The sequence below is a fragment of the Podarcis tiliguerta genome, assembly GCF_965153285.1.
Source record: "Podarcis tiliguerta genome assembly, chromosome: 9".
Classification (NCBI taxonomy): Eukaryota; Metazoa; Chordata; class Lepidosauria; order Squamata; family Lacertidae; genus Podarcis; species Podarcis tiliguerta.
Window position 1 is genome coordinate 53,685,718 of NC_139542.1, and position 19,216 is coordinate 53,704,933.

At 45.4% G+C, this 19,216-nt stretch overlaps 1 protein-coding gene across 8 annotated transcripts in view; it reads right to left on the reverse strand.

Annotated features, from left to right (window-relative positions):
• DLC1 (DLC1 Rho GTPase activating protein) overlaps positions 1-19,216 on the reverse strand; it is a 250,599-nt gene that overhangs the window by 124,951 nt on the left and 106,432 nt on the right. For all 8 annotated transcript variants that reach the window (XM_083457974.1, XM_083457972.1, XM_083457970.1 and 5 more), the window contains one exon: positions 18,815-18,848. In XM_083457974.1, the coding sequence (XP_083314100.1) occupies positions 18,815-18,848 (34 nt within the window). The remainder of the gene's footprint in view (positions 1-18,814; positions 18,849-19,216) is intronic.

Sequence of the window (19,216 nt, forward strand, 5' to 3'; positions counted from 1 at the left end):
GATTAAAATGGCATGCGTGGTCATCATACATGATCTATGTCCTCATGTATTTTTCAGTATAGAAGTGGTTTCTGTTTTAGGATTTTGTGGGTGCATCCGCACTGGAGTTTGATGTGGTTTTGAAGCTGTTTGTGTCTCTAGTTTTTTGGGGGGTTTTTTGCACTGTGTCCTCATGATGTCCTTCTTATCCAAGTGGTAAAGGTAAAGGGTAAAGGGACCCCTGACCATTAGGTCCAGTCGTGGACAACTCTGGGGTTGCGGCGCTCATCTCGCTTCACTGGCCGAGGGAGCCGGTGTACAGCTTCCAGGCCATGTGGCCAGCAAGACTAAACCACTTCTGGCAAACCAGAGCAGCACATGGAAATGCCATTTACCTTCCCACCAGAGTGGTACCTATTTATCTACTTGCACTTTGACGTGCTTTTGAACTGCTAGGTTGGCAGGAGCTGGTACTGAACAATGGGAGCTCATCCCGTCGCGGGGATTCGAACCGCCAACCTTCTGATTGGCAAGCCCTAGGCTCTGTGGTTTAACCCACAGCGCCACCCACGCCCAAGTGGTACCCCCCTGCTAAATTCTTATTTCCCCAATCCAATAAGGGAAGAAAACCCCATACAAATGTGCGTGTTACTCAACTGTGGATGTACTGAAGTGCATTGTGTGGGCGGGTTTTTCCACATGGGCAGTGACGTTTCACTGAGTGGCTGTTTTATTCTTCATCAGCCAAAAGGAAAGGATGCAGCCTGCCTTTTTTCCACTGGGTGTTGCTGAAGGAATCTTCATGGTATTTCTGTTGTTAAAACAGTGCTTTTGTACAGAGCTGCGTTTGCACAAAACAGCTGTATTAAAAAGAAAAACAACATTTGCCATGCAGGGTAGGTGAGTTGCATACATGGAAACAGCAGCTCACCTACACATTCACACCTTCAATATTTCTCAGATGAAAATATGAACATCCTATTCAATGATAAAATTAATAATAATAATAATAATAATAATAATAATAATACCCCACTCGTGTGACTGATGCACCATCCATGGGCTAGTGGAAATGACAGAGACTTAGAATAAAAAAACTCCAGGCACAGGAATATTTTTTGAGTGATCAGAAAAGAGTTCACAGCCCTTTCACACATAAAAAAATCCATTCCTGGTTACTCTAAGCATTCTTCATTTCAGTTCTATAGTTTAGGACAAGCACCGTGAGTCCCTTTGTTGATGCTCATGGGAGTCAGGAAACTGTAGAACCAGATCCACAACTGGCTTATCTGGTGGGTCAGAGCTGCACAATTGTCCAACGGCAATTGTTGTTTCTGCTACATAGTGGGAGGGACAAGATTGGGGTTGGTCAAGTGCACTGGTGCGAGTGCCAGATTGACTCTGTAGGAAGGATGACCCAGAGACTCCAGCTTTATTGCTTAAGTGTTTTCGGTCTACTGCTAGGAATATATTTCAGCCTGTATAGTTCTGCTATATAGTTTTCCCAGTAGCGATGTTTGGGAGTGAGAGCTGGACCATAAAGAAGGCTGATCGCAGAAGGATTGATGCTTTCGAATTGTGGTGCTAGAGGAGACTCTTGAGAGTCCCATGGCCTGCAAGAAGATCAAAGCTATCCATTCTTAAGGAAATAGCCCTGAGTGCTCACTGGAAGGACAGATCGTGAAGGCTCCAATACTCCAATACCTCATGAGAAAAGAAGACTCCCTGGAAAAGACCCTGATGTTGGGAAAGATGGAGGGCACAAGGAGAAGGGGACGACAGAGGACGAGATGGTTGGACAGTGTTCTTGAAGCTACGAACATGAGTTTAGCCAAACTGCAGGAGCCATTGGAAGACAGGAGTGCTTGGCGTGCTCTGGTCCATGAGGTCACGAAGAGTCAGACACGAGTAAACAACAACAACAACAACAACAACATAGTTCTGCCCACTGTATGGGGGAAACAGAGGTATAATATCTGGGATGATCCTGCTCCAGAGCAGTTGGCTAGGGAAGACCAGAGCTCCCAGGTCCGATGTCTGCAACACCCAATTTAAATAAAAGCAGAAGTGTGAGAGGGGTGCTATTTTAATCATGTGTATTCCATTAGATTTTTGCAGGTAGGGCTATCAGTGTGCGTTACCCTGAAGCAAAACCTGAGCATCCTCTTAGATTTTACCAAAGAGTGTTTACAGCTTGTAAAATTCAAGCAATGTGTCCGCATGAGAGCTAAAATGGGCAATAAATCTAGGTGGTGGCTGAGATTACTCATCTGGATTCCCCCAGGGGGAGGCAGCAAGGTGTTTATAGGTGTATATGTATGGAAATAAAGGACAGACTGCAATTTGAATGAGATGATGAGAGACAAAGAGCCAGGTTTGAGCTCTGGAAGGATCTTAGGGTGCTGGCTGACTCCCTCAAGAATAGATAAGAAATCTTTGGCTTCCTTTTGAGGGTGCTTAAACTGTGTCCCCACCTACGCTGAACCTGTATGTTTGTAAATAAATGCAAACACAGCAATAGGCAACTAATCCCCCATTGACCTCCTCCCAAAGGGAAGCAAAGCTTCAAGGTTAGAATTTAGCATCCATTTGCCTTGAGAGACAATGGGTTGTACTTCAGGGGACGAAGTCAAACCACTTTGTTTGTAGCATCAAAGTGACCTCCCTGAGCCGTGTGGATGGAGGTCCTGGGCTGCCCAGATGAGAAGATCCCCCTCCTGGCCTCAGTGATGTGGCCCAAGGGAAAGCAGAGCAAAGGTTGTGCACCAGCTTGGCTGCTGGATTTGCTGGAAGGAGGCATTCAAGGCCCCACCCAACTGTCTTAGGGACTCCACCTCAGATTTCCGTATGCTTTACTCCTTAGCCTTTTCTTCTCCTGAACACACCCTGCAAGGCAAGTACAGTGGTACCTCAGGTTAATAACTTAATTCGTTCTGGAGGTCTGTTCTTAACCTGAAACTGTTCTTAACCTGAGGTACCCCTTTAGCTAATGGGGCCTCCCGCTGCCGCCATGCCACCAGAGCATGATTTCTGTTCTCATCCTGAAGCAAAGTTCTTAACCTGAGGTACTATTTCTGGGTTAGAGGAGTCTGTAACCTGAAGCGTCTGTAACCAGTGTATATGTATGCTTATATATCCTTTGTATGCATGCTATATCCTTTGTAACATACACCAGTTTTTATTTTGTGGATTCCGAGAGCCCCATTCCCGCAGTGCCCACTGTTATGGCAGGATGAAATAGCTGCAGCGAAAATACTGTGCATTCCGCCTGAAGGGGGAAAAATGTGGCTGGGCACCCTGAGCATAAATGAAGCCACACCTAGATTTCATTGTGCTTTCCGGCTCTTCAATACCACAAAGATGTCAACAAGTTAGAAGGAATTCAGATAAGAGCAGCATAAATGATTTAAAAGCTGAAAGGTTTGATTTACTAGGGAGCATTAACCCAGCAAAATATGCCCAGCTTAGCCAAATGACAGCTAATGGAGTTGAGGCAGAGGAGGAATGATAAGCGTCTACAAGCATTTTGAAGACTACCCTGCCTCCAAAAAAGAAAAAGAAAACCAATGCACAGAATTAGATTACTTAAGGTGATGCAAAGGATAGGAAAAATGAGGTGAAAGAAAATAGAAATAAATCCAAACTGAATGGTGGAAGGGGGAGAAAGGGCTGACAAATGAAATATTACCTGGCTGAGAAACTTAGGCTGCATACATACAATACATTTAAAACACATTTAAGACATGTCCCCCCCCCCCCGCTGAGAATCCTGGGAAACGTAGTTTAAGGGTGCTGGGAACTGCAGCTCTGTGACCAGCAAACTACGATACCCAGCATTCTTTGGGGGAAATGTGCCTTGAATGCATGGTGTGTATGCAAAGACATGAACCTGCTTAAAGAAGAGTTCTATAGTAGAAAGAGAAAACAGGCCAATAAACAGGATATGAGAAATGTAAGGAGCAAAATGTGAAAATGGTTGATGTTGTTTAGTCGTTTAGTCGTGTCTGACTCTTAGTGACCCCATGGACCAGAACACGCCAGGCACTCCTGTCTTCCACTGCCTACCGCAGTTTGGTCAAACTCATGTTGGTAGCTTTGAGAACACTGTCCAGCCATCTCATCCTCTGTCGTCCCGTTCTCCTTGTGCCCTCCATCTTTCCCAACATCGGGGTCTTTTCCAGGGAGTCTTCTCTTCTCATGAGGTGGCCAAAGTATTGGAGCCTCAGCTTCACGATCTGTCCTTCCAGTGAGCACTCAGGGCTGATTTCCTTCAGAATGGAGAGGTCTGATCTTCTTGCAGTCCATGGGACTCTCAAGAGTCTCCTCCAGCACCATAATTCAAAAGCATGTGAAAATGGTAGAAAGAAGCAAACAGAGAAGAGCCCTGCTGGATCAAGTCAAAAGTAGGATGGGGCATGGCAGGACGGGGCGGGCTTATCATACTCTGTCAACATGCAGATGGGCCAGGAAGAGAACCTCCATGCACAATGGCTGCCACCTGTACCACTCTCCATCCAATGATCTCAGGGTGGTTCATAACATAACAATACAGGATAAAAGCACAAAATGAATAGTTAAAGCAAAACCAAACCAAACCAAACCAAACCAAACCAAACCAAACCAAAAACCTCCTCCCACAAGCACATTTAAAAGGCTATTGATTGTTTAATTAGCCAAAGGCATGGTTGAAGAGGGACGTTTTTGCCTGGCACTTAAAGATATATAATTAAGGCACCAGGCAAGCCTCCCTGGGGAGAGCATTCCACACACAGGGAGCCACTGCAGAGAAGCCCCTTTCTTGTGTTGCCGCCCTCCGGACCTCAGGGAGAGGGCACACAATGAAGAGTCTCAGATGATGATTGCAGAGTCTGGGTTGGTTTATAAGGGGAGAGGCAGCCCTTGAGGTATTGCAGTCCCAAGCTGTTTAAGGTTACCCTGAGGCAGAGTGGCATAAAAACAGTACTCTGAGAAAGACAGGCACTGACTGCAATGCCATGAGCCCACCGCAATTGGTATATTAAAGCACACGTCCAGTGACTGTGTGTTGTGGCCTACAGAACGCTCTGGAAACCACTCATGGGTGCCTAAGTACTGAAGCGAGGTGGACATGGACCTGAAAAGCATCTGCACGATCCAGGCAGTGTTTGAAACTCCCATTGTTCCAGGCACATTTTGCAACAAGGAATTTCATTAGTGAAAGCAGCTTCTGAGCTCCAAGCCTAAGATTTCAGCTAAAACTGCAGAGTGGAAGGAAAGGAGGACCTTATTCTGCCTCCCCACTTCCAGCTATTCTCTGAAGACTGGAGAAGAGACCTTCTTAAGAATATTAGGGGGGTGGTCAGGGGAAAGACTAGACCATGTGAAAAATAAACACAATATTTTAGCTGCTGTTCATTCATTTTCAGCTTGGTATTCTTGTTATAAAAAAGTGCGCCTAGACATTCCATTGTTGCAACCATAACCTAGGTTTAAGGTGTCATTTAGCTCCTAGCTTTCATATCTCACTTTCTAACACTGGATCCAGGCAATCAAGCGGCTTTGCAAGGAAGACGTATATAGTATGTAGAGTTTGCCTGGAAGAATTTACACAAGCCTGGTGTAAACAGATACTCCATATGTTGAGAGAAACAATGAAATTTGGTGTGGAGAGGGGTGGCGGCTGACAGGAGGGAGCAAACAAGATTGGCTAGCAGAGAAATTAAGATACATTTCAGATAGGCTGAAGCAACTCATCCCTTGTCTAAACCTTATCACAGATGGATAGGCTCTAGAGACATAAATCATCAGGCTGGAAGGGATGACAGAGGTCAACAGCCACAGAGATGCAGATCTAGATTAAAGCGCAAGAGATGCTACTATCTTCCTAGAGCAACTTATTCCTCTGTCCATCAGTTATGGTCAAAGCTTATTTGAAAAATGATGTTAGCTATATCTGTACTCCAGCATTCTAAGCCATATGTCTCTGAGGGAAACTGTTTCCCATTTTCTTTATAGCAGCCTTTATAATAGTTGAAATCTGTTGACATATTCCATTTAGCTGGTGCAACACAGTGCCTAAGAGACTGTGCCTTGAACCAGGGAGGCCCAAGAGCAAATCTTTATCATAGGGGCCTCAGGCAAGCCTTAATCTCTCAACTATAAAGTGAGGGTAAATAATATTTATTGGGGATAAATAACGTCTATGTATCCTGCTAGGTTGCTGCAAAAAACCCCACAACCACTCAGGTATATAGACAAATTCTCTCTCTCTCTCTCGACCGTGTGTTAAAAACAATACAGCATAAAAAAATTTAAACTTCCCTAAACAGGGGTGCCTTCAGATGTCTTTTAAAAATAGGATAGCTGCTTATTTCCTTGACATCTGATGGGAGGCCGCTCCACAGGGTGGGTGCCACTACCGAGAAGGCCCTCTGCCTGGTTCCTGGTTCCTCACTTCTTGCAATGAGAGAACCGCCAGAAGGCCCTTGGTGCTGGATCTCAGTGCCCAGGCTGAATGATGGGGGTGGAGACACTCCTTCATGTATACAGGACCGAGGCCGTTTAGGACTTTAAAGGTCAGTACCAACACTTGGTGTTTCCAACACCAGTTGGATTATCCAGTTATCTTCATGGTGCATACTCTGGTGTATTCCTTACAACAATTATTACACCTTTGCATTGATCAGGAACCAGGATTGTTTTGCAGGCTGCATTAATATTTCTCCAGCTGCCAAGGTGAAGCCCAATATTGAAATAGAGCCACATACACAATCTTTTGTAAATGTTCGAAAGTGCTGAGCAGATGACTGGTTCAGCTGGTGTTTTGGTGCAGTGTTTTGTTTCCTTTTCCTCCACTGAATGCATAATAGAAGGAAAAATAGCTAGAGGATGTACAGGACAACCCAGGTGAAGCTACCACCTGGACCGCTCTAGCATAACACTAATCATTGTCCATTTTTGGTAAAATGAGACCTTGGAACAACAGAAGCGATTCTTTGCTTAGACAATGAGGCTAAACAAAAACAAAATGTTTGTCTGGATTGGTTTCAGAGGAGCCCGATAGAATCTTTTAAGGAATTATTCTGGGATAGGACATTTGTGTTTCTTGCAGCTTTAGATAACCACATCTGTGGACACCATTCCCAGTGTGTGGTTTTATCCAGTGAGCATTGCAGAAGGGCAGCTCCACAATGTCCCTAGGCTGTTCCCATTTTGTCTAAATCCTTTTTGGTTCTAGTCAAGTCTTTGCTATGCTGTGTATCCATTTCAGTCTCTATTTTGAATGAGTGCACTATTGTTCAGCCCATACTAGTATGTCATAACAAAATCATTGTTTCCAGAAAGCGGAAAAGCACAAAAGAAGTAGGATTTTACACACAAACATACAGTTATTGTAAAAAAAAAAGTCAACCACATGCATAGCTAAAATCTTTGCCGCCACAAAGGTGAACAAGATGCACTTATTTACAGAACAATGGTCACACCCACACCATATACAGTGGTACCCCGCAAGACGAATGCCTCGGAAGACGAAAAACTCGCTAGACGAAAGGGTTTTTTGTTTTCTGAGGTGCTTCGCAAGACAGATTTTTCTAAGGGCTTGCTTCGCTAGACGAAACAGCCCTGCCTCTCCTGTCATGGTGACGGTCACTGCACGCACGCTCGCTTTCCCGCTCCTCCGGCTCCCTCCCACCTTCCTGCTGACGGCTCCTCCGACTCCCTCCTACCTTCCGGCCGACCTTCCGGCTGCCTCGCACCGCTGCCCACCGCCCTCGCGCACTCCCCTCAGAGAGCCGCTGCAGCCAGCGTTGCAGCCAGAGTCGCGCTCCTGAGCCCCGCCGCCCTCCAGCAGCCGTGTCGCACGGTGGCCACAAGGCGCGGGTGAGTCCGAGGTACCGGCTGCGGCAGCTGCCCTGCTTCTCCCTGCCCCTCCCCGCCGTTGTTAGTGTTTAACTGCAGTGGTGCTTCGCAAGACGAAAAAACTCGCTCAATGAAAAAACTCGCGGAACGAATTAATTTCGTCTTGCGAGGCACCACTGTATTCAATGTTCATTTAAAACATGCATCTTCTGCCAAACTGTAGTTTGTGAAAAATGTTGGGAATTATAGCTCTGTGAGGGGCAAACTACAATTTCCATAATTATTTGGGGGCAAGCCATGTGCTTTAAATGTGTGGTATGGATGTGCTTATCATTATCTGTGTTGGAGAACAAAGATTTGATTTTTTTTTTTTTTTTACCTTTCAAAAGGAAATAAACACCTTAGCAAATTATTTATATCTTAATATTGGGAAACTACAGGTGATATGTCATGCACATCTCTTCACCACAAATGTAGTGACTTAACTTATCTGGGACTATTTTAATTATTCACAGTAATATTCTTTATCATCTTACAGGAATCCCTGCCTAAGGATAGATCATCATCAGTTGTTAAAATTATGATTGTAAATATCTGCAAAAAAACATCCTACCTTGAAGGTAACTGCCTATATTAATATGATTTGCATCATATTGCACCGATGAATCTCAAAGGATCTCTCTCCTATTTCTGGAAAGGAAAGGGGGGAAGTTGTATCTCTCTAATTAGATTTAAACATCGGTAAGGAGGATAAGTAACAGAATCCCAGGAAATGAAATGATCATGCTATTTTTAGTTGCACTAGAGTGTACTTGGGCAACAAAATGTTTTCCTGTTAAGAAAACAGGACAGAGGTAAGGGAGTCATGGGAACTGGTGGAGAAAGCAACAAAAAGCATTCAAACCCAACACAGATGCAGTAAAGATTTTCCAGATGTGGAATTCTTTCCTGGGATCAAGAGAGCTAGCTTGGCTTACTTAAACGGTAACATTTAGCTTTGACCAAAAAAATAAATAAAAATAAAGTAAAAATACTCTCGCAGACTTTTAATCTATCTAAGTGTAATTGACTCTGTTCAGGTTTTATATTCCAGCTCGCTTTATGAAAACAAGCCTGCCATCTCAGCCCTGTGATTTCTTTTGTGTGGTATTCATTGCCTCATTAGAAATAATACTGCAGAGTAGAGAGGAAATCTACCCCATTTAACAACTTTTTTCACAGCGAATACACTGCTTAGTGTTCTTCTCCACCCCACAAAGTGGATCCATGGGCTGGGTGGCTATATCAAGCAACTCTGACTCCAAAGCAAGGGCAAGGAAGGCAAGAGGCGGAGGCGGCGAGAACGGGGGCAAAGCAAAAGAAAAGAATGGTGCAATGGAAGGACAGCTAAGGAAAAAAGCTCCCTGTAAGCAGCCAGTCCAGATCTCTGGCAAGAGTGAGCTGTCCTCCCTCTTTGAAGGCCACTGGGCTGGGAGGAAGAGGGAGAGAGAAACGGTGAGGACCCTGTGGCGATGACACAGGGTCCCCGGATGTTTCACCTTCTATTGATCCCTATACCACCACTTTATTTCTCGCTGCCACTACCCAGGCCCTACATGGGGTGCCTATCCAGACCCATAACTTCCGCTACCTGCTCTCACTCACTACACATCCTCTCAGATATTTACTTGTCTTCCTAGCACCTATCTGTTCCTGACTCAGCTTATTTCACTACACTAACTCGACCTACCCACAGACTCTATCCCAATTCACTCCCACTCCAACCACCACACAACTCCCAATGAACTCTCCCTTCACCCTTCCCAGAGCTGGTTTTATAGTCCCTCTGACTCCACCCCCTGGGTTCTGATTGGGTAACTTGTTTAACTGTTTCACCTCCAGCACTCTCATATGTTAACGTCACAGATCCCACTTCTGGTTTTGCTTACTACCATCACACTTCACCCAACAGATGGCCTCTGATGCAATATGGCCATCAACAGAAGAAAAGTCCCCCACTCCTCAACTAAAGGGATCAGTAAAGAACAACAACACTTAAGGCAGGAAGCTCTGAGTATTATAATCTATGAGCCTGTATGCAACACTGCCCTTGCACCAGCGTGGCAGACTTCTGACTATGCAATGGGACATCTCTTTCCTCTGTTCCCCTGGATTCAACCCCCATCCCCAAATCTGCCCAAGAGAGTTGGGAGAAGCTTCTGGGTGTGTGGGGAAGGATGGAGAAGCAAAACAAGAAAGTTTTGTTACAAGAGCAGAGGCCCACAATATTTTTGTGTGAATTTCTGCTAGTAGTCACATTTTGTATGCAATGTTGCTTTATATGTACATTTTTGCAAAGCAATTTTCTGTAATGTAAAACGTGTTATTTTCACTAAAGTATGCATTTTAAGGCACACTTTACACTAGTACATGCATTTTTATATACATTACTTGGCTAGAGAACTGCATTGCAAATTTCAAGAAGTGCAAATTCAGAAAGATAGCTGAGTTTCGGTTCTCATATGTGCTTCAGAAAGTGTGAATTAGGTAAGTTCTGAACTGAATTTCCACCCCTCTCTGATTGCTGGGCTCTTCTTTCCTTCATGCTCTGAATCTGGAGTTCATTAGAATCCAATATTATTTCCTTCCAATTTGATTGACATGCCATTTTTTGGGAAAAGTTATCCACCTTTCCAGTGCTCCAGTCTCAGCTGCCAAATGCATACTTTTCTGGCATCTTTGACACACTCCAATTGCTCCAATTCTCAGCTAGGAGTTCCCATTGACATTTACTACTCAGAATAAAAAACCCACCAAGTAAGTGAAAGAGACAATTCTGCCAAACAGATATTTCAGGGGGAAATCTTGTACCGGCAAGCATTCACTCATGAAACTAGGCAATACTGAAAAGAACACAAACCCAGGGAGTTGAGAAAACTTTTAGGAGGGAGGGAGATCCAAAGGATCCTGCAAGCCTCTTCTCAGTCTTATAAAGCCACTTCCACCCTCGGGAGGAGGTGGTGTTGTGGACATCATGCCCCCAACATGCGCGCGGAGGCTGGCTCCCAGCCCTGCGCAATCTGGGAAATCCTTGGCCGCGTCATCCCAGGGCCAGGCAATCGGCTGGCCCAGGGTGTGTGGCTTGCCTCATTTAAGGCAGCTAGGAAATCCCCTCTTTGGCCGCTCAGCTGCGTTTGTTTCCCACCTACCCTCCCTTCAAGGTTCCTCTTTTGACCTTGCTATGGACCTCGGTTGGTCGCCGTTAAGGGGCCTGGTAGGATTTTTTTCCACTTGGCAAATTGGCATCAGCCATTTGGTTTCTCGCCTACCTCGTAGCAAATAGTCACAACTTTTTTGGCTTTGGTGGTTAGGCATTGGTATGGGTATTGTTATGTTGATGTATGGGGGGAAGGAGTGCCATCATCTCCCCCGGATATTGAAGGGTAGTCCGCTAAAGGATTCCGGGGGGCATGGCCCCGTCCGAAGCCTATGGAAGCCAGGGCCCAAGGCACCCCCCCGAGAGGTGACCCCGGGGGAGTGCCTAGTTGATGTGCATCATCTAGGAGAAGGACAGCTCTGATCTGAAACCTCTGCTGCCTTGAGGGATATCTTTGAGAAGAAAAAGGCTAAGGAGTAAACCTTTCACAGATCCAGAGGGGAGTCCCTAAGACAGTTGGATGGTGCCTTGTATGCCTCCTTCTGGCAACTCTTGCAACCAAGCTGGTGCTCTGCTTTCCTTTGGACCACTTCAGCAAGGCCAAGAGAGGGGTCTTGTCATCTGGCCAGCCCAGATCTCCAGGAAGGTCACTTCAGTGCTGCCAAGTAGTGCCTGGAAGAGCACTCCATTGTTTCCTGAGACAGACCGATGCCAGCAACAGTTATTGACATATGAAGCTGCTTTTGGATGAGTCAAACTGCTGGTAACTCTAGCTCAGTGTTGACTACACCTGGGATTGGGAATCATTTTTTCTTTTGAGGGTTGCCTTCCATTGACGTAATCACTTGCATGCCACATGCCACAAGTGGGCAGGGCCAAAGGTGAACCCGACATCCTTTATCTCTCTCTCTCTCTCTCTCTCTCTCTCTCTCTCTCTCTCTCTCCTAACCCCTTTACCATTTGTTCTCTCCCTGCCACCTGCATGAAATTAGGTCAAGGACTGCAGGTTGTCCTTCTATAGTCTTCATTGACTGGCAGAGCTCTCCAGCCTCTCAGACAGGAGTCTTTCCCCAGCCCTTTGCCAGGGACCAAACTGGGAATTTCTCACAGGCAATGTACGTGCTTTGCGACTGAGTTATGGCTGGCAGTACTGCAGCTATGAGTAGCCAGCCATTGCAATTGTTGCAACATGAACCTACATGCCATCTTTAACTTAACCCAGGTCCTACGTAAAGCAAAGACGGATTTGTCATTCATATGCGTATTCCCAAAACATTCCCTAACACCATGCTGAACCTGAGGGCATATACATATTTTCATTTTACCTAGTGCTAGCTAGTTACATCACTGCTTTGGACAAGGAAGCATATCCGTATTTCTAGCCAGGGGAGAAGAAATTTGGCAAACAGTCTTTCCAAATCTGGGCTCTGGGCAATACAGAACTGCATTCTTCTTGTCCTGATTATTGCTTTAGCACTGAATGACAAGAAGGACATAGGCTTCCTTCTTCCAAGCAAGCAGAGGATGAAAACATTCTGAGCACATAGAGATGCCCTAGAGGACCATCTGGATTTGATGGAGAAACGTAGCTGAGAATATTCCCAGGCCAACAATGACCACCAGGCACAATTCTCAGTAATGAGCGTGCATGAATGTAGAACACAAGCCTGCTTCTGTTCAGTGTACAGCACTCAGGCAGAAAGCTTCAAAGACAGGACAGCATGGTACATCAAAGGGAGTTCTCCTGGTAGCAATTATTGCCTTCCTTGCATTGAACAAACCGTGTTAGACTCCTGGGAGAACTCAGGGTGCATGAAAAAGGAGGACAGCAGAACTGATGGCAGAGAAGGAGAAGCCCCACTCTCAATTGGATTTGGCAATGCAGTTATGACGGGTACCTTCCCAAACAGAGTCAGTAGCACAGGTCACACGCTGATTTATGTATTAAAACAAATGTTACGCTTGCTTGCCCTATTTTGCTGGAAGCCCTTCCTAGCGATCATGGGAATAAATTAGGCAGAGAAGGGTCATATAGTCACACCATACATGTAAAAACACACTTTAAAACAAATGGCTTCCTTCAAAGAATCCTGAGAATTGTGGTTTGTCAACGCTGCTGGGAGCTGTGACTTTGTGAGGGGTGAACTACAGCTCCCAGGATTTTTTTTTTTTTTTTGAGGGGTGTGTGCTTTAATGGTGTGGTGTGGATAAGACCTACATAGGTTGTACAGTGGTACCTCGGGTTAAGAACTTAATTCGTTCCGGAGGTCCGTTCTTAACCTGAAACTGTTCTTAACCTGAAGCACCACTTTAGCTAATGGGGCCTCCTGCTGCCGCTGCGCTGCCGCTGCATGATTTCTGTTCTAATCCTGAAGCAAAGTTCTTAACCCGAGGTACTATTTCTGGGTTAGCGGAGTTTGTAACCAGAAGCATATGTAACCCGAGGTACCACTGTATATAAGCCTGGAAATAAATAAATGCAAACCATCTCACCAAAAGGCCAACAGACTGCCTACATCTGTATGCATAACCTATATTCACAGCCTTTTCGATGTAGCGTGAAAACAAACAAGATTTTAACCACACATCAAAGACAGTACTTTGTCAATGCTTTGTGAAGATTAAAGGTGTTGCTCAGCTAAAAGGCATTTCGCTTCTCTCCCAAATACTGGATTCTTCTAGGGACTGCCCATTGATTATGTAACACACCTGCATCTCACTTTTTCTCTGAAGACCTCAGGGCCTCATACTTGGGTCTGCCACATTTTATCCTCCTAATTGCATACAATGATTTAACTATGATTTGCTTTGAGCATGGGTGGGAATCTGTGGCCTAGCTGGTGTTGTGGGACTGCAAATCCCATCAGCTGCAGCCAACATGGCCAATGGTCAGAGCTCATGGATATGGTTGTCCATCACAGCTGGAGGGCTATCACAGGTTAGCCACCCCTGGCCTAAAACCTTCAAATAAGCTTCAGACCAGGACTCCCTGATCCTAGTCCTCTGCATGGACACATAACGGTATGGGTGATGATGTTTCTGTGGTTGCTGCCATGGCAGCCCAAGTCTGAGAAAGAAGTGCTTGATGCCTTTTCGACAGTGATGCACCTAAGTAATGTTAATGGTCCTATGGGGAGGGGACCCCCTTTAGACTGTTGTCTGCATTACTTCCATTGTGAAGCACATAATTAATATTTTCTTCTCCCCCCTCACACTGCCATGCCATACTTAACTGTGGCTACATTGGCCAGCTGTAATCCCAGTTGCGTAGGAGCCAACTTTGGCCCCCATAATAAAGGGGGTCAGGCCCCCACAAAGTTGATGGGCATTCCCATTCAAATGGTGTGTGCGCACTGCATCATATGATCAATTATGCGGGGTGGGGCTTACCTGGACCCCCACAATATTTTGTTCAAGTTGGTGCCCCTGCCCAGTGCCCTCTGGCCTGCCCATGCCAGCCAAGGTGCTGGCTCAGAGCCTGTTTGCCACTGTCCTCCTCATCTGCCACTCTCCTTCAGCCAAAGCAAAGCCCTCTAGGTCCCTCTGCCCACTTTCTTTGCGAAGCAGGAAGTCACAGAGGCCCAGCAAACCTGCCTATGACTTCAGGGCTGTCAACCCGACTTGACAGCTCATGCTGGCTCACTGGGAAAGCCCCCTCCATGGATCAGACTCACAGAAGGAAGATGAGATAAGGGAGGGGAGAGCAAGTGAGCTAATATTTTCAATCAAAGCATATCTGGATTGTTCGTGTAATGCTCGTGCAGTGTGTTTTTTTTGCCTAACAGACACTGTATTAAACTGGAGGGGCATTTATTGGTTTTACCAATAGCTTAAAAAAAGAAGCAGTAGCAAGGAATTCACTGAAAGACAGAACCCTTCAAACTTTCTCCTCTTCCTTAAAAAAGAAAGGAAGGCTGACATGCTCCCTAACATGAACTGTTAACCAGGAACTATGGTCGTCATCACACTTTCTCCCAGCCCATAAATGCCAATGGAGCAACCAAATGCAATAATATGTCCATTAAAATTTATTGGCGTTTGGCAGTCACCCATGCAGTTCAGGAAGCAATGCTGGGACTGCTTTTGCAGAGTGACAAGCTGGAAAGGTTGAAAATGCTCATTTGACAGAGAGATACAAGTGCTGGTCAGGCTAGCAGGTTGATCACCACATGGCTGAAAGCCAAAACCAATGGAAGTCAGCTCACATAATAGCGGAGTTATGAATTCATGGGGAGCGGGGAAGACTCCCAATAATCCCAAATTTAGTAAGGGAGTAGAATACTTCATGGGAGGTGGGTGGTGCTGTGGGTTAAACCACAGAGCCTAAGGCTTGCTGATCAGAAGGTTGGTGGTTCGAATCCCCACGACGGGGTGGGCTCCTGTTGCACGGCCCCAGCTCCTGCCCACCTAGCAGTTTGAAAGCACGAAGTGCAAGTAGATAAATAGGTGGGAAGGTAAACGATGTTTCCATGTGCTGCTCTGGTTCGCCAGAAGCGGCTTAGTCATGCTGGCCACATGACCAGGAAGCTGTACACCAGCTCCCTCGGCCAATAAAGTGATATGAGCTCTGCACCTCCAGAGTTGTCTGTGACTGGACCTAATGGTCAGGGGTCTCTTTACCTCTTCTTTAGTATACTTCATAGAGACGTGACAGTGTCCACCAGAGGCACAGTGTGGGGCCCCAGGGCACACATTTTTGAGGGGCCACAATCAGCCGCCCCCACGACAGGCACAGAGCCCTGGCAGCTGAGGTGCAGAGGCAGGCAGGTTGGTTTAGTGGGCAGGTGGATGGAGGCAGGCTCCGTTCACCCTCCGTGTGGGCTCTCGAAGCACCCCTCTGGAAGCACCCCACCCCAGCTGCCCAGTCCACCAGGAGGGCGCAACGATTTCCCCACCTCGGGCACTGGCAACCCACGTTACGCCACTGGTCTCCACTGTGCCTCATTCCCAGGCAACACAAACCCTGATTAAGGGCCACGACCCCTGGAATCTTGTTATTGCTCAGCAGAGATTTGGGTGGCTGGTAGCAGTATCGAAAACTAGGAGAGGCGGGAAAGGATCTTCTTCTTCTTTTTGGCAAGGAAATGCATACAGTCGTACATCATTTTGCAGCCAGGATCTGTTCCGGAGCCCTGGCCGCTAGCTGGAAAGTATGCTGGGCAGACTGCTGAGTATGCGCATGCGCAGGGAGCAGTTTGCGCTTCTGAGCATGCACGAAGTGTGATTTAGTGCTTCTGTGCACGCGTGAGTGGCATGCGTGAGTGGCAAACCCAGAAGTAACCCGTTCTGGTACTTCCAGGTTTGCCATGGATGTTCACCAGAATGGATGCTAGACAAGGCGGACATTTGCAGAGGTTTTACTGTATATGTTTTGGGTCTCTTGCAGACATGCAAGACCTGAAGTGCTCTTAAAAATAACTAAGTGTGATTGCATTGCTTATACATTTGTAGTCCATTGAAGCTTTTTGTAGATATTAGCGCTATGCATGGAGGTGTAGCATATGGAGGGGGGACAGAACTGTGCCTCCTGGCTTCACACAGATGTAATGCTGCAGTGGCATGTGATGGGGGGGGGGGGCTAATGCTGTGTCCCTTCATCCCTGCACCGGTGAATGAAGTGCCATCACTGTCGGGAAGGCACCACTGTTCTGCCCCTTCATGCTGTTGTTATGTGGCTCCATATTGAACATGTGCATGTTGATCAAAGATTTCTTCAAAGAGGAAGTCTGATTTAATTGCTAGACTGCCTTTCTGGACCAAGTCTTTTCAAGGTAGCATATAAACATTAAAACATCATCATCATCATCAATTCTAAAATTACAAAAAACAACAATTTAAAAATATACTACAGCTAGCCAAAAGTACTTATCACAAGCCAGATCAATAAAACTACACTATATCCAATAAATATGCCTGGCTATTTGCCCTAGTTGTTCCACATCTGCACTCTGGGCTGGGGTGAAAGGAACTGAGGAAGAACTGAGGCTGACTGAAGTCTTAATTTTCTGTCTCTTTATGAAGACGTGTACATTTGTGCTTAGCTCCTTCTGAGAGAAAAGGCATTTTTAATTTATTTAACAGAATCCCTTGCATTTTCCATGCCTGCTTAAAGAAGATAACTTCTTTAAAGAATAAATCAGCTCTTCAGGCGATATCTGAAAATACTGTGGATGCAGAACACTTGTGATTCTTACCAACCTTACAAGCCAAAATCGACTGGAAGAAGAAAAAGGACAGGGAATTTAATCAAAATACTTTTGTAAAAGCTATTGCAGCCTTTAATGCTTTCTTACTAGAGTTCCACTTAGATCAAAGTTTAAAGCATTCTGGCTCACCAGGCAGTTTTTAAAAAAGCATCTTGTTTACTGACAGAGGAGCATGTCGGCAGTGACTTTTAAAAGGCCTTCCTGCTGAGAGCTCACACACTGCGGCTTGACCCATCTTGTCATCACTCAGTCACTTTATAGTCTTCAGTTCCTCTCCCCATCTGGTGGCATCGTGAGGATCATACAGTGCCTGATGCTGCAATCAGAGACTAGAAGAAGCTTCCAACAGCTAAGGATCCCTTTTAATTGCCTCTGTATTTTTCTACTTGCAGATCAAAGGTGTCACAGAAAATTACTAGTTCAAGATGCTAGTGTCTACTGAGAGCCCGTGTAGCGCAGCAGATGGACTTGGGTTGGGGAGCTTAAGTTTGAATCCACGGTCAGCCATGAAGCTCATTGGGTGGTCTTGTGGAAGTCTCTATCTACTAGATGTCACCCAGCTCCAGTTAATAATAAAATGTACACTGCTCTAAGATCTTTGCAAGGAAAGGCAGGGAACTGCTATTGTGGTAAACAAGCTGGTTACCAAAATATCCTTTTACAGAAAGAAACGGCAACATCTTACAAAATCGTCTAGCCTTGTAGATACAATGAACAATGTAGTAACCAACTAAATCAAAACAGACACGAGCTACTGTTATCCAATGTTATCTATGGACTGGGCACTTTCAGAACGTTACTGTTTCCAAAGGGATTCAATCACATACCAGCAGATTCACTGCAAGTAAAGCCGATTTAGTACTCATGTACAACAAGCTTGCTTTTCTTCATAAAATCAGATGTTTTGCAAGAAGGAAAGTGTTGGGAAAATGCATTAGACAACAATTGCTTGAGGCAACAAATGTCATATGACTTCCCACAAACAAATCAGAAGCAACAGTCAACATCATCTAGCTTATCCACAAATTTTGTGCAAACAAATCAGGATGAACGCTCAATGAACAAAGAGGGAAAGAGATGGAATATGAAAAGCTTGGGGTCCTGTCCTCTGACCACAAAGAGCCTCTAAATTTAGGGTCTAAAATATTGTGTACAACATTGTGGAGAATAGACCCTGATCACAAACAGTTGCCATCCAGTCTTCTGAAAGTGTGTGCCAATCTTTTTCACCGTTAATTCCCCCTCGCCTGCCACACCAGGCAAAAGCACCAAAGTACTTAGTCACCAGCCAACCAAATAATATCAAAGACTGACCAACAAGAAAGCAAGATCCTAGTATATAATTTTTTTGCAGCAACCATATTGCCTCTTATCATACCAGTTTAACAAAGCCGTTCATATTGTGGACTTTTCACAAATCTTTGCTACAATCAGACGCTACTTTTCCCCCCTGGCATGGAATAGCACTGCTGCTGACGAACACTCTGCAGTTGTACAATATTATTTCTTGGGTTTCTTGTTTTTGCACCACCTGCTGAAATTTCAGCTCAGCTCTTTCCACGACGATATGCAAACCAACGTTGTACAAAAATTAAGTTAGGGGCAGAGACCAAAAGAAAATAAAAACAAACGGGAGGTCCCGTCATTCACTCACCGGCCTTCTCCTTTTCTGTAAAAATTGGCATGGCCTGCAAAGGAAGGAAAAGATGTTACATTTCTAAAAGCAGAATTAAAAAAAGGGAGATGAATGATCACACATACATCTCTGCCTCTCAGTATTCTTTCAGACATCCATGTGAGATAAAATTAACACAGTTGCTGGTTAGGAGTGACATCATGAGGCAGTCTCTGCTCACCACCCACGCATGTTCATTAGTTCATTTGGGTCTCCCCTCCCCCCAATCTATAACAATGCCTTCACCTGCTTATTTGTCTGCTTGCAGCTCCCTGTTCGTCCATCTAGCTTGGCAGAAGCTCTCCAGGGTCTCAGGCAGAGATCTTTCACTTCACTTGATACCTGATCTTTTCCCAGCTGGATCTGCCAAGGCCTGAACCT